Source organism: Pelmatolapia mariae, linkage group LG3_W (genome assembly GCF_036321145.2).
Source record: "Pelmatolapia mariae isolate MD_Pm_ZW linkage group LG3_W, Pm_UMD_F_2, whole genome shotgun sequence".
In the NCBI taxonomy this organism is placed as follows: Eukaryota; Metazoa; Chordata; class Actinopteri; order Cichliformes; family Cichlidae; genus Pelmatolapia; species Pelmatolapia mariae.
The window spans coordinates 76,636,913-76,650,966 of record NC_086229.1 but is presented as its reverse complement, the minus strand read 5'-3'; the positions used below and the strand labels follow the sequence as shown (position 1 = coordinate 76,650,966).

Below are 14,054 nucleotides of genomic sequence, written 5' to 3'. Positions count from 1 at the left end.
CCTTGAATTTTGTCTTCTCTTTTTTGTTTTGTTATTCTGTTATTTTTTGTCAATTTTTAACTATATCCCATTTCCCCCTCTGCATCCGCTCATGTTATCCTCCATAAATGTTCAAATCAGTTTTTTTTCTGTAATAGTTAATACATCAGTTAAACCATTAAGATTGTTGATTGATTGCACACAGTTAAATATACCAGTCATTAGTAATCAGCATTTAGAGCTCAACTGGTAAACCAACACAGCTGTTTTCAAAAAAAGGTCAATCTAAACACTCAAAACAGAATAAAAAGGGAAACTATTGCTGATTAACATCTACATTTAAATCTACATTTAAAAGTCCTAATTTATCTTATAAATTTTTTCATTTAAATAAAGTAGAAAAAATATTGTGAGAACTAGTTAATTTCACTATTGAGCACTCAAAATAATATACATAGAAAAGTTATAGGTTTGCATAATCAAGGGTTGTTTGTGCACAGTTGGTGGACGGCCGAGTGCAGGAATGAACCAGAGCAAAGTCAAGAAACAATACCTCTCACAGATCGATGCTACCTAAGGCACATGAAACTAGGCCAGTGTATGTGTGTGCATGTGTGTCCATCCCTAGGTGAAGCTGCACCCAATGGAGGAGAAGAAGAGTGCTAATAAGGGGGGCAAAAGTTGAAACCACAGCACTCCTCAATGGTTTTTGACGAATCAGATAGAAGCACATTCTGCTTCATGTACCGCTAACTTAAGGTCATCTCTCTTACGGAAGTTGGCCACAGCAAACTGCAGCAGACAGTGGTTTTCTAACCAGAAGGATATCCATGTACATGAATTATTTTTGAACTGCTTCAGGCAATAACTGAGTGAAAACCTGGAAGTGAGACCCTCTTTTACCCTAGATAAAAAGAACCCACAACACTATATCAAGTATTTACATTTTATTGTTGAAAATTTTCAGATTTAGTTTGGTTTTCATTATTTTCAGTTTTGGTTTCAGTTGTTTTATTAAGAAGTTTAAGTGACAGAAGGATAAAATAAATAAATAATACAACACAACCACCTGAAACAGACATTCAAGTAGACTTCTTAGTAAACTTGCCTGAGCCAGGCTGTGTTAACAAATATGACCTCAGTGACAAACACAACCCTTATTTTATTCTAATTAGTTGCACAGTGTGTAAGTGCACAATTTTGTTAAGTTTTTTGTTATGTTTCTAAATTCCAGTTATTATTTTTACAAACTGTGTCATGTGTGAGACATTATGTTTTTTCCAAATTGTTAAACATGCTACAAATCAAACCGAAGTAGACTAACTTGTTTAAAGGCTCCATGAAAATATTTATTATATTATATTATATTATATTATATTATATTATATTATATTATATTATATTATATTATATTATATTATATTATATTATATTATATATAAACCTTAGGCTGAGCATATTTCTGTCCATCAATACCTTCTAACAGTTGCACTACGTATAGGCACTCCTGTAGGGTTGCAGCTAAAGCCATGTTACTCAGCTTCACAGGTAAATGATGCAACATTAGGTTGCCTTTTGGTTTTCCATGAAATCAAAGGACCATTTACAACCAGACTTATACAATAACCAGTTGTACTATGTCTGTCTGTTACATCAGCTGTCCAGTCAGCATCACTGCATGCCCATAACCTCAGTTCCTCATTATCACATTTTCTGTAACCCAGTTCTTTCTCAGGTGCCCCTTTCAGACATCTCAGTACGTGTTTTACCGTGGTCCACAGTTGGTCTTCAGTCGGCTCACTAAAATACTGTGATAGTTTACTTATTATAAAAATCAAGTCTGGTCTTGTGCATGTAGACAAATAGATTACCCACTGCCTCTCTGTACCTTTTGACATCACTCATCTTTTCAGCACCATCAGCGTAGTTCAGTTTTTGCTCACAAGGTGTCACTCTAGCTTTGCAATCGTGCATGTTGAATCTTTCAAGTATTTTTTCCATGTATTGTGAATGTTACCCAAATAGTTCAGTTTTAATTTTCTGCAAACATTTTCTTCAAAACAATTAGTGCATTTTTGTCACTGGCAGCAATGATCAAGTCATCTACCCATATTATCAAGATCACCTTCTTATGTTCTGTCATCCTTGTGTAAACACAATGGTCATCGGGATTCTGCACAAAGTTGTTCTCACTCAGATAGTCATGTAACATCTTGTTCCAATTTCTGTCTCATTGTTTTAGCCCCTATAGCGACTTTTTCAACTTATACACCCATTTTTCATTTGTGTCAGATTTCAACTATCTGGTTGTTCCATGAATATCTCACAATCTATTGGTGCATGTATGAAGGCAGCTTTAACATCCATCTCATGTAAAAGCATGTTTTCTTGTGCTGCCTTTTGCATCAACACTCTGATACTGGTTAGGTTAGCAGGAGGAGAAAATGTTTCTTCATTATCTACACCTGTCTTCTGACTGTATCCTTTAGCTACATATCATGCCTTGTATTTTTCAGATCTGTCAACATTGTTTTTGACTGTGTATACCCATCCCAGTCACTTCTTACCCTCAGGGAAAGTAGTTAAGGTAAATGTGTTGTTTTCTCTTAGTGATTGCATCTCCTCATCCATTGCACTGACCCATTTCTTCAAGTTAGATGAAGCCTGTAATAAGGTATGTTACACATTAGTAAGGTAACATACCTTGCAACATACCTTACACACATAAGGTATGTTAAACATTAGTCTGTAACAGTAATCCATGTTAGGGAGTACTTGATCACCATCCTCCTCGTCAGTTACATATTCACTTAAATACTCTAGCTTCTTCCTAACTCTGGAAGGGTGTCTTGCAGTCTCACAGTTAATGTCACTCTCCTGTGACTAGCTGCATACTCTAGTTTTGTCCTCAGATCAGGTAGGAAGTGTCTGTGTGGTGCTCGATTGACAAGGCTGCACGCACCTGTTAAACAGGTGGAGACTCACCAGGACATACAGAACTTGCTGATGAACTCGTGGCCACCTCTCACCTCCTTCGTAGAAAGGGTCACTCCCAGAGGGGCAGGGCTGATCCTGGAATATCTTGTCAGTGCTGTGTATCCTTTCATGTTGTTGGTTGCAGCTTTTTTTTTTCTTCTCCTTAATAAACCTCTGCTTTGCTGAGAAGTTGCTGTGTTTATTATTGGAGGTTTCGGAGCGGACCCCCTTCAACAAGGAGGTCAGTTGACTTACGTGTTTCGCCCGGCGTCGGACATCATTTGAAGAAGATTTCTGCATTAAATTTTTGCATGCATTTAAAATAAATAAAAATGAAATAAACAACTGTACCTTTTCATTATTTCTTTTTTACATGTTATTCCAAATAACCTGACAATCAGAGTGAAATGCAAATGACACAGAACACAGAGAGTTTAAACCCGTAATCATTATTCTAATGACAGTACAACGTCAACTTATTAAATATTAAAAATGAAAACTGTAGTTTATTTTGAAAAACATTCACTCATAATTGATTTCATGCAAGCAACAAGTTTTTTTACTCCTCGGCTATAAAAGGCACAGATGCCCAAGTGTGTTAATGTGATAACTTGTGAACGAGGTGATGTAGCCTCTTGAAATTGATACTGTAGCTGTATCTACTGAAAATTCAGTTCAGGTATCAGTGACCCCCGAACTCAAGGTCAAGGTGAGTCATCTTGTTTTCTGAAAACCTTTTGAATATGTATAGCATACCTTCTGTCATCTGTTACATATGATTGGTCTGAATTAAAAGAGAACATCTCTGCATTCAACTCTTACTCTCATAAGTATCCAAAAAGGGTTTTAGCAGCTCCTTCGCTGATACCTTCAGTCCCTTTCCTGTGTTTTTGCACCTGTAGTGGCATTAAAGAGATGGTGCGATCATTCTCTTGCTTTAGTCGTCCCTTTGCTGCTCATCTGCAATAATGGTGTTCAGTTCCATTTAACCGAACTTAAGTTGGTTTTAAATACAGACAAATTCAAGTTCATGTTATTCTCACAAAGCAAAGAGTTGTTGTCTGTGCTTCTTAAGATAAAAAAAAATTCAAGTGGGTGAAATTAAAATGGTCAAATCTTTTAGTATGTAAGTATGTGTGTAGATCAGAATTTCTCATGTAAGACTCCCACTGAAATGTGTCCACACCACCTAATCGTGGCTGCACAGTGTTTAAAAACATGCAGCCTAAAATTAGAGCACCTCTTAGCAGACCTCATGTACAGAGTAAACAAAGTACCGCCTGGTGGCTGAAGGTGAGGTCCAGAGATCTGAGGCAGATAAACTTTAATTTTTCAAATTTTACAATATTTATTGTATTAAAATTTTTTTAATGTAGTGAATGAATTATTCAATGTGTTTAAAAGTGCACTGTTTTCATTCATTTTTATCTTTTCTTAATATTCTTCTGTAATAAGTCAGTTATTTTTATCTGTCAGTTTTTATGTTATTTATTTTGCTCATTCATTTATTCTAATCTGTATTTTTGCTTTGCGACCTGTAATTAAATGATCTAAACTATTAGTAAAACCAAGAAAACCAGTAGAAACTGATCTTAAATATGTGTTTTGTCAATTACTTAAATTAAAAAAAAAAGGTTTTTGGTTTGCAGCTCAGCTGCAGGGGAGGGGTGGAGCAGTGGGTTCATTGTGTGGTGTCAAGGTCAATGCTGACACACACGCCTGTTCTCCATCACTTGGTTATGTCTGGAGTCTGTGTTGCCTTCACATGTCAGTTATCACAAACACTTGATTTCCGTTTTTGATGCAGTCCAGTTTTCAGGTTTATGGGGAATTAATTACTTTTTCAGACGGGGTATGTTTGGATAAGTAAAGCAAGGCTACTCCACAAGAGTCCAAGAATAAAAGTATGGAGCTGCAAATGAGCACAACGGGTTAAATTCAATAATCATTAAAGTTATTTGTAAACAAGATGAAAACAGAGTATTTATGGGAATAAGCTGGAAGGTCAAGATAACTAATTATTAACCAATGATCTCAGTATTACTTTTTTAGGAACATTGATATATTAATGGGGCTGCTGTGTGTAACCGTTTATTTGCTGTCAGCTTTTGGTATTTCAACTAATAGTAATTTACACAGGCTAGCAATGAAACAAAGAGAGAAACTACAAAAAAAGAAATATCTTTACACCCCATTTATTCTTCATGTACAACTTGTGATAATTAATTAGTGCTGAAGTCTAAATAGGTATGATAAAAGTCTTAAAATCTAAAGGAAGACCCAAAAGTGTAGAAGAGAACCAAAGATCAAAGATGACACAGTTCAGTCCCAGCTAGCAAAGATGATGCATTTTTCCTTTGGTGTATCACATTTCGGTCCTGCTGTGCATCGATAATGATATCTGTCAGCCTCCGTGGACCTTCGCCACCATCTGCACCACAGACGAGGGTTTGATCCCATATTCAGACAGAGATGCAGAGTCACTGGCCAGCAGCTTCCCTGCGACAATCAGCTGGACTTCACCCAGAAGATATCCTACACAGACAACACAGGAGAGAGAGGAACCTTACTAAATATATAAACATGTCACAAATAATTATATCATGTTCCCCAAACACCACTGAAGATTGTTGCACTCAGAAAGCACATGACTTTCGCCACTGCTCAACTAAAACTACAATAAGTGTGAAAAACATTTCACACTATCTATCTATCTATCTATCTATCTATCTATCTATCTATCTATCTATCTATCTATCTATCTATCTATCTATCTATCTATCTATCTATCTATCTATCTATCTATCTATCTATCTATCTATCTATCTATCTATCTATCTATCTAATTTAATAAAGATTCCTGAAATAAATGAGGACATTTGAATGTATGCTTATAACAGAGTCTGCTTTATTTAATTGTCTTTAATACTACAACTATTTCTTCTCCATAGTTCCTTTTGCTCTCTAGCTTTGAGTATTTGGGCTTACCAGCAAAGTTGTACCTGCACATTATGTTTGCTTGGATCGTGTGTGAGGCTGAAGAGCTACTTCTGGTTCTGTGAAAGGTCAGATGAGGTGAGAGCGTATTAGCAGCCCACAACAAAAGCTTTATCACACAAACAAACCAAAACATGCTTCAGGACCGCCAGGGAGGTTCCGCATCTAATTTACTTTCACTATCATTTTCTTATAAAAAAAATGCTGACTCCTCCTACCGTTTGGTTAGCAGTTGCTCAGTTCGCCACTGCGCACAACCTCTTCAGGCTGTATCCAGAGCGTCCGGCAAAAAGATCGACACTGGCCGCATTCACGGCTCTCCTGCACAGGTAACACAGCGTGGTTCACTCAGTGATGTGTGTTACACTTGGTTGGATATTCAAAGGTGTGATTTCACTGGTAACGACTGTTATGATCGCACTTCTCGTTACTGTTGGAAACACCGGAGTGTTCGCTCTCTCTGTCTGACACACACACACACACACACACACACACACACACACACACACACACACACACACACACACACACACACACACACACACACACACACACCACTAAAGTGCACATTCTGGTTTGTTTATTGTTTCGCAGACTGATGACCTCAAATATGACAACAAAACAGGAGAAGTGTTATAATCCGAATGACCCAACAGTCAAGTTTGTTGATAGAGAGGATGATTTGGACTGTAAGTATCACTTGGACATTTTTCAAACTGGTGTCAGTGATGTTAAATTATTGTTTAGAAATAATAAAATAAAATCATTGTAAGTATTTGTATTCACATTATGCAATGTAAAAAAAAGTCGACATTAGCGTTTATTCCTGTGTGTGTGTGATTGTTCTCAGTTTTGTGTGAAGGCTTCAAATCTCTCAGAGCTCAGATGTCCTGTGGTCACGCTGTGACCCCGACCTCTCTCACCAACTGGTGTCGCAGGTTGTTGGACCAGGTAGGTGACTAAAGGTTGACTGTGTTAAAATAAATGAATTAAAAAAGCAACATAAATGAAAATTCCTAAATAAATAAATAAATAACAGAAGGAATCAGGCGTGGTAAATTTTGGGATAAATAAGATAATGAGTGAATACTTTGGGCCTTATAATTATAAAAGTTAATAGTTTTAATGCTGCCACCCACAGTTTTATAAGCACACATGTGGATAAATGCAGAAAACATATTAATTCACTTAAACAAAAAGATCCAAAGTGCAATGAAATAAATACCATTTTATTGGAATGATTATATTCATATAGGTGAGAAAGAGCGAGAGAAAGACTGTTGGGTGAGCAACACTAACTGAAGTCAATAGAGGGAGTGGTGCACTTAACTTACCTCAATAGAAACCGCCTCTGCTTTCAAGGAACTAATAAAATGGGACAGAAATTTTCAGCTCTGATTTTTGCCTGCGTTGTTGTCACTTGTAGCATTTATATAATGCAACTCTTGCTTTAGTTAAGTGAAAGTTTCATAAATGGGAGTTTCTCAATATTTAACACAAATGCTGCAGACGCATGACTCATCAGTGTGTACACAACATTTCAGTGCATCATCTGAGATGATGCAGATAAAGAAAGGTTTGGTTGCTGTTTCTGATCAGCTGCTTTCCAAACGTATGTGTCTTCAAAGAATAGTTTAGTAAGCAGAACAGGACTATGAACTACACCTTTTGATCATTTCGGTCCTCCTACCATGCTCCATACATTTTTTAATATATTAATTAACACTGATATGAATAACATAACGTGTTGAATCAGCACCTGTGATACACAGCATAAAATTACACATCCAAGAGCCTCATTGTCACGATCCTGGGTTGGTGACTCGGCATTTTGATTTTTGTATTATTTATTGTGCTTTGATTTCATCATGATTTATCACTAGTCTTTTAGTTTTTGGTTCTGTATTTCTAAGCTCTAGTAGTTCTTAGGTCTTGTTTCTGTGTCCCCTCTCTTCGGTGTCAAGTCCACAGCAATATGAAAGGTTTTTTGAGAAATCTCTTTACTCTTTTGCATTTCACAAGTTTTTGGGAAAAAAACTACTTAAAACTAGATGAGCAGGTAATGAATGCCTGGCAATTTTTTTTTAAATGTCCTGAAAACTTTCTGCCAGGACATTTTCTGTTTTTATTCAGACATTCACAGATGGATTTTCTGTTAACAGTAAAAAGAAAAATTCTGTCACACACAATTTGGTAAAAAATTCATTCTTCTTGTTTTAGCTTTTTAAATTAATTTGTACTTAGTACACAACAACACAGGTACATTTAATGTTAAATATTCTTTTATTCTCCTCAACTCAAAAACTATACTAAAATATAATGACAGCATCCATCTCATCATAAAATGACTAAACAGCTAATAGATGATATGGTGGAATTTTCTGTTAATAAAGTCTGCAACAAAGTCAGCTGTGGTCAAGCTATTTTATTACTGCATGCAGGAGAGCTAACACACATCAAACAACACAGTTCTACAGTCATGAGCGTTCTGAAACACAAGTGGTGCTCCCACTCCTTTATACATTCCAAGGAAGAGGGAGGAAGTCACAAACTGATCATACCACACATCATGAAGCTTGCTATGCAACCTAACGAAACAGTGGGTAAGCTGTTTTGTGCCCTTGGCGTTATCAGCAGCTGCAAAGGGAGTTGTCTTCTCCAACTACTGAGGGTGAAACAAGTTCATCTCGTTTTAGAAACTTCCACTGTGCAGTGTCACAACTAAGCATATGCATAAACACTTAAATACTTTAAATGAGAATAATAGATATTTTCCATTGCAATGAACAAAATAACTCGCAAACTCGAAAATGTGAGCATTTTAATTTTTCTTGAAATCAGTTTGTCCTCATGTAAATGTTTTCATATACATGCATTCAACAGGACACCTGACAAACATCTGACAATATTTAATTATATCCAGAGTACCTTTAAGCTAGAATCACTGCCTTGCAGTCAGCCAAACAGTTAAGTTGCAGTTTACATCCATGTCCATCTACTCGTGATATTGTATACATATGTAGCCAGTCATGGCTCAAAACTCAGCGTTGATTACAAAACTGCTTTCACTTCATGAATGAATCTGAGTGAACATTTGTCCTTGATTACCTTAGAATGTCCTAAGACAAAAATTGTTGACTGTTAAGTGGGGCTATTTGAATAAAACTAAACAGATTTAAGGAAGGTGCTCCTGAAATTTGTGGTCATTAGAACAGGGTGGTTGGATGCTCTCTCAGCATAGGGCTGACAGGACTTTTCTCTCATACATTAAAAAATGAAATTCACAGATTAAAACATTAAAATAAAAATATATTAAGACAGAGTGTTATAACATAGGTGTTTCACAGACAGGTGGTCAAAATGCAAAAACAAGTTTCTAAGTTTCTAAATTAATCAAATATTTAATCTCAGAGAATACAACTATGTCTCTGTATTATGTCCAGTATTACATTGTTACACCCTGGCTCTGACACCCACGAACACTTTGTGCATTTGTGACACATCAGCAGTATTCGACAGAACGTTATTTAAAGTGTTGGGTTGTGGTAAACTTACAGATATAAGTGCATTTACTGGATTTGTTTTGCCTGCTCTTGCTTTTCAAAAACAATGAGGAGCAAAGTACCATCAGAAGTGCTTGTTTTGATGAAGACATTTTAAACTGTAAACAGCGGCTAAGTGAATAAGGATCTGTGTCCACACTCCTCCAGTGTCCACAACTCCTTAACAGTAACAACACTTAAAGTTAATAGTTAAAAAATCATCCTCACTGCACACCTTTTTCTCCGCTGTGCTCAAGATGCTCTCAACTGTGTTGTTCCTCCTGGTCAGGATTTCTTCAGAGGAAAAAAAGAAGGAATTCAATTCAGTTTAATTTTATTGATGCAAAAATCACAACAACATTCCCCTCAAGGCACTTTATATTGTAAGGTAGACCCTACAATAACACAATACAGAGAAAAACCCAACAATCACATGACCCCCTATTAGCAAGCACTTTGGGGACAGTGGGAAGCAAAAACTCCCTTTTAACAGGAAGAAACCTCCGGCAGAACCAGGCTCAGGGAGGGGCGGCCATCTGCCATGAGGGGAGGAAGAGAGGACAGAAAACATGCTGTGGAAGAGAGCCAGAGATTAATAATAAGTAATGATTGAATGCAGAGAGGTCTATTAACACATAGTTACTGAGAAAGGTGAATGAAGAAGAAATACTCAATGCATCATGGGAATCCCCCGGCAGCCTACACCTATTGCAGTATAACTAAGGGAGGATTCAGGGTCACCTGGTCCAGCCCTAACTATATGCTTTACCAAAAAGGAAAGTTTTAAGCCTAATCTTAAAAGTAGAGATAGTGTCTGTCTCCCGAATCCAAACTGGAAGCTGGTTCCACAGAAGAGGGGCCTGAAAACTGAAGTTTCTGCCTCCCATTCTACTTTTTAATACTCTAGGAACAACAAGTAGGCCTGCAGTGCGAGAGCGAAGTGCTCTAATAGGGTGATATGGTACTACAAGGTCATTAAGGTAAGATGGGATCTGATTATTCAAGTAATTGTATGCGACGAGCAGGCTTTTGAATGAAGTTCTGGATTTAACAGGAAGCCAATGAAGGGAAGCCAATACAGGAGAAATCTGCTCTCTCTTTCTAGTCCCTGTCAGTACTCTTGCTGCAGCATTTTGGATTAACTGAAGGCTTTTCAGGGAGTTTTTAGGACTTCCTGATAATAATGAATTACAGTAGTCCAGCCTGGAAGTAATAAATGCATGAACTAGTTTTTCAGCATCACTCTGAGACAGGATATTTCTAATTTTATTGCGCAAATGGAAGAAAGGAGTCCTAAATTTTTGTTTAATATGTGCATTGAAGGACATGTCTTGGTCAAAAATTACTCCAAGGGTCCTCACAGTGTTACTGGAGGCCAAGGTAATGCCATCCAGAGTAAGAATCTCAGTACAACATTCTAATTCTCACCTGAATTTAGAAACTGAAAATTAGAGGTCATCCAGGTCTTTATGTCTTTAAGATATTCCTGCAGTTTAACAAATTGGTTTGTGTTATCTGGCCTCATGGAAAGATAAAGTTGTGTGTCATCTGTTGTACAAGTATGATACAAACCACTGCAGTGCAGTACCTGTATTACTTACAGCATGTTCTAATCGCTCTAATAGGATATTATGGTCAACAGTATCGAACGCTGCACTGAGGTCTAGCAGGACAAGCACAGAGATGAGTCCACTGTCAGAGGCCATAAGAAGATCATTTGTAACCTTCACTAAAGCTGTTTCTGTGCTGTGATGAGCTCTGAAACCTGACTGAAACTCTTCAAATAAGCTATTCCTCTGCAGATGATCTGTTAGCTGTTTGACAACTACTCTTTCAAGGATTTTTTAGCTAAGACAGCTGGGCCAAGAGATGGCTTTTTAAGTAATGGTTTAACTACTGCCAGCTACATAGCTGATTATTAGAGATAGGTTGATCATATTTAAGATTGAAGCATTAATTAATGGCAGGACTTCTTTGAGCAGTTTTGTAGGAATGGGGTCTAAAAGACACGTTAAAGGTTTGGAGGAAATAAATACAGAACTTTACTCAGAAAGATCAGTTGAGGAAAAAGACTAGATAAATATCAGAGGTACTGAAAGTAACTTTACATAATGTAACATCTGTGAGATGATTATGAGTATTTTTTTGTCTAATTTGAGAAGAAATTCATGAATTCATTGCTAGTTCACGTTAAAGGAATGGTTGGCTTAACAGAGCTCTGACTTTTTGTCAGCCTGGCTATGATGCTGAAGAGAAACCTACGGTTGTTCTTATTTTCTTCAATCAATGATGAATAGTGAGATGTGCTGGTATAAAATATAATAACAAGACAGCAGAAATAAATAACAAACAGGAGAATTACATACAAACAAGAGTAATGTATACAAACTAGAGTACTAGAGGAATATATACAAAAAAGAGAAAGGCACATATTGAAGAACAAAGTGCTTGGAAGAAGTACAAAGACTTGGTTTAATACTTTACAAAGTTTAATACTGAGCAAGTTGAGGCGGAAAATGACTTGAAAACAAATGAAAATTTAATGGATTTGTATACTCTTCTATTGAAATCCAGCAAGCAATAACATAGTTTGGTTTTGGTCATCGTACACATAACAGCATTCAGTTGTAATATGAATTCAATTCAATTCAATTTCTTTATTGTCCCACAAGGGGAAATTAGTTCAGCAGCAGGATAAAAATAAACAGAACAATACTATAAAATAATAATGACAATAATAGTGATAGAAAGTCAAGGACAGTTATTTGCCATTAAGGAGACAAGATGCAGTAGGGATAAAAGAGACCGTGAGCAGTTTATTATTGAAGTAACACATGTACCTTGAAAAACTAAAATAAATCATAACATGAAACTCACCTTGTTTCTGTGGAGTAGTTGAACAGGGTTTTTCTTCATGTTCTCAGACCAGCTGCACTGGATCATCACCAGCTTGCATCTTCATCCTTTTTCCCCTCAGTGAAGTCTTTACTTTTGTTGGCCATTCCTCTGCATTGGAAAACCAAAGTGTGTGATCACAGGCGAAATATGGGATATTTTTCCTGTGCAGGTTTTAGAGCCCTTAATTTGGTTCTAGCTCATGAGCCCCTGTTGATCTCTAATAATCTCTGAGGATCTGAATGTTAAAGAAAGACACAAATATTTCTCCTTACCATTAGGCTAAAATCTTGATATAGACACAATGACTTACATGTCAGCAGCATCCCTAACAGCACCACAATTAAACCTGCACTTATATTATACTGTAATTAAGATATGTTTATGATTTAATCAACTAGCTTACCAGTGTAAAATATGCCACATACTTGAAATGATCTGCTCAGTATTACATAAATCACATTTTCAACAAAAGTTAGAGCGAAGACATAGTTACACAGATAATGTATCTGCAAATATTAACTCAACATTTCTATGTGCTACAACATGGACATAATGACATAATGATAGATTTTAGTTTCACCCCGGCACAAAAATCACTAGTGTTTCAATAAAACAACAGAATATTTAGCAACGCAGTTCTGAGATGTAGAAAGAAATATTTTGTTTATTATATGATATGTATCATAAGCTGATAAGTTAGAGAATACCACTGTAATATAGAGTTTATAGTTTTAATAATTTTAGTTTAACCGGTAAAAATGATTTAATTCCAATTCATCATAGTCTTTGGTGGTTTGTTTACAACATGAGTCAAATAAATAATTTCTCTTTTACTATTTTAAAAAAGGGTGAAAGCAGGTTTGTGTGTGGCGGGTCTGGTTGCAGTGCTGAGTGGACTTTTGCAGAGGTTTGGAAAATGGCTCTTCTGGACCCTGAAGAAATTGAGGATTTCCGAAGAACTTTGACATTCAACGCTGCCAGGCAGACGCTTATTACCAAAGCTGTAAGTGTCTCGTTAACATATTATATTTATTATAGAAATTTTGTTATGTATTAAATGCTGTCACTCTCTTGTCTCCATGTAGTGTCCTGAATGCAGATCCACTGTGACGAGAGAGAATGGATCAGACTTGAACGTCCTCTGTAAAGTGTGCACAGCAGTAAAAGGACGGCCGTTTGAATTCTGCTGGCAGTGTTTGAAGGAATGGAAGGGTGCACGGCCTCGGAAGGACCACTGCGAAAATGATGGCTGCTGTAACCAGTCACTAAAAACACTACAAACCTGCCCAGATATCACCTTTGATTCTGTGAGGGGAGTCCGTGGGTGTCCCTCTGTCCGTGCCTGTCCCACCTGTGGCTTCCTGGTAGAGCACAGCAAAAGGCATTGTAAATTTGTTGTTTGTCCTCGATGTAAGGTTAAGTTTTGTTTTGTGTGCCTGAAGAGCTATACTAAATGTATTAAAACCAGTGACTACTTTAGACCATGTTCCAGTGGTGTAGCTCCCAGACAGACATCTGTACCTGTATAGGAGAAGTAATAATGAAAAAGACAAAGCTCAAGTGTGTGAGGTGTGAGAGTGCCTTTTCTGTAATAATATACCATGTTGTTTTTTTTTAAATTACTTTTTTTTATAATTATCTGTTCTGTTGGAACAGTTATCA

At 36.7% G+C, this 14,054-nt stretch overlaps 1 protein-coding gene across 1 annotated transcript; it reads left to right on the top strand.

Moving 5' to 3' along the window:
- The first annotated feature begins 6,192 nt into the window (after positions 1-6,192).
- Positions 6,193-13,956, top strand: LOC134618683 (uncharacterized). Its single transcript, XM_063464190.1, has 5 exons — positions 6,193-6,281; positions 6,547-6,641; positions 6,803-6,903; positions 13,240-13,395; positions 13,478-13,956. Exons 2-5 carry the CDS (start codon positions 6,551-6,553, stop codon positions 13,919-13,921), a joined length of 792 nt encoding a protein of 263 aa, XP_063320260.1. The 5' UTR covers positions 6,193-6,281; positions 6,547-6,550; the 3' UTR covers positions 13,922-13,956.
- The last annotated feature ends 98 nt before the right edge of the window (positions 13,957-14,054 follow it).

Bases quoted from the DNA above. Each gene is read 5' to 3' on its own strand.
- LOC134618683 (XM_063464190.1), top strand. From the start codon at position 6,551: ATGACCTCAAATATGACAACAAAACAGGAGAAGTGTTATAATCCGAAT. The intron at 6,642-6,802 runs GTAAGTATCACT...GATTGTTCTCAG, and splicing joins TAGAGAGGATGATTTGGACT to TTTTGTGTGAAGGCTTCAAA. The intron at 6,904-13,239 runs GTAGGTGACTAA...ATTTTAAAAAAG, and splicing joins GTCGCAGGTTGTTGGACCAG to GGTGAAAGCAGGTTTGTGTG.